The sequence below is a fragment of the Nicotiana attenuata genome, chromosome 1, assembly GCF_001879085.1.
Source record: "Nicotiana attenuata strain UT chromosome 1, NIATTr2, whole genome shotgun sequence".
NCBI lineage: Eukaryota > Viridiplantae > Streptophyta > Magnoliopsida > Solanales > Solanaceae > Nicotiana > Nicotiana attenuata.
This window is the reverse complement of record NC_031989.1, coordinates 29,704,367-29,705,755: the sequence shown is the minus strand read 5'-3', so window position 1 is coordinate 29,705,755 and position 1,389 is coordinate 29,704,367. Positions and strand designations below refer to the sequence as shown.

At 48.7% G+C, this 1,389-nt stretch overlaps 1 protein-coding gene across 1 annotated transcript; it reads right to left on the bottom strand.

Moving 5' to 3' along the window:
• On the bottom strand, positions 626 to 1,045 carry LOC109240504 (RNA-directed DNA polymerase homolog; the record flags this gene model as incomplete). The annotated part of the gene is made up of 1 exon (XM_019407160.1): positions 626 to 1,045. A coding segment is annotated over exon 1 (420 nt), but the record flags the coding sequence as incomplete, so codon positions are not given.

The following is a 1,389-nucleotide window of genomic DNA, read 5'->3' as shown; positions in this document are numbered from 1 at the left end:
CTCCCCGGGTGGTACAAAATAGTAACATCATAGTCCTTCAATAGCTCCAACCACCTCCGCTGCCTCAAGTTCAACTCCTTCTGCTTGAACAAGTATTGCAGACTCTTGTGATCCGTGTACACCTCACACGTCACACCATATAGGTAATGCCTCCAAATCTTCAAAGCATGAACAATGGCTGCCAACTCTAGATCATGAACCGGATAATTCTTCTCGTGGATCTTCAACTGCCTCGAAGCATAAGCAATGACTCTGCCATCCTGCATCAATACCGCACCAAGCCCAATACGGGAAGCATCACAATAAACTGTATAAGGCCCTGAGCCTGTGGGTAAAACCAATATCGGTGCCGTAGTCAGAGCTGTCTTGAGCTTCTGAAAGCTTGCCTCACACTCATCCGACCATCTGAACTGGGCACCCTTCTGGGTCAATCTGGTCATCGGGGCTGCAATAGATGAAAATCCCTCCACGAACCGACGATAGTAACCTGCTAACCCCAAGAAACTCCAAATCTCTGTAGCTGATGCTGGTCGAGGCCAGTTCTTGACTGCCTCAATCTTCTTCGGGTCCACCTGAATACCCTCTGCTGTACAACATGACCCAGGAATGCAACCGAACTCAACCAGAACTCGCACTTCGAGAACTTCGCATACAACTGACTATCCTTCAGAGTCTGAAGAACCGCTCTGAGGTGCTGCTCGTGCTCCTCCTGGCTGCGGGAGTACACCAAAATATCATCAATAAAGACTATCACGAACATGTCGAAATATGGCCTGAACACTCGGTTCATCAACTCCATAAATGCTGCTGGGGCATTGGTCAACCCAAACGACATGACCAGGAACTCATAATGCCCGTACCGAGTGCGGAATGCTGTCTTAGGGACATCGGATGCCCTAATCCTCAGCTGATGGTAGCCAGATCTCAAGTCTATCTTTGAAAACACCTTTGCACCCTGAAGCTGGTCAAACAAATCATTAATCCTCGGCAGTGGATACTTGTTCTTTATCGTCACTTTGTTCAATTGCCTGTAATCAATGCACATCCTCATCGATCCATCCTTTTTCTTCACAAATAACACCGGCGCACCCCAAGGAGAAATACTAGGCCTGATAAAACCCTTCTCTAGCAAGTCTTGCAACTGGTCCTTTAACTCCTTCAACTCCGGCGGGGCCATGCGATACGGCGGAATGGAAATGCGCTGAGTGCCTGGGGCCAGGTCAATACAAAAATCAATATCCCTGTCGGGCGGCATACCCGACAGGTCAGAAGGGAAAACCTCGGGAAACTCCTGAACAATAGGAACAGAATCAATAGAAGGAACCTCTGTGCTGGAATCGCGAACATACGCCAGATAAGCTAGACACCCCTTCTCGACCATGCGTCGAG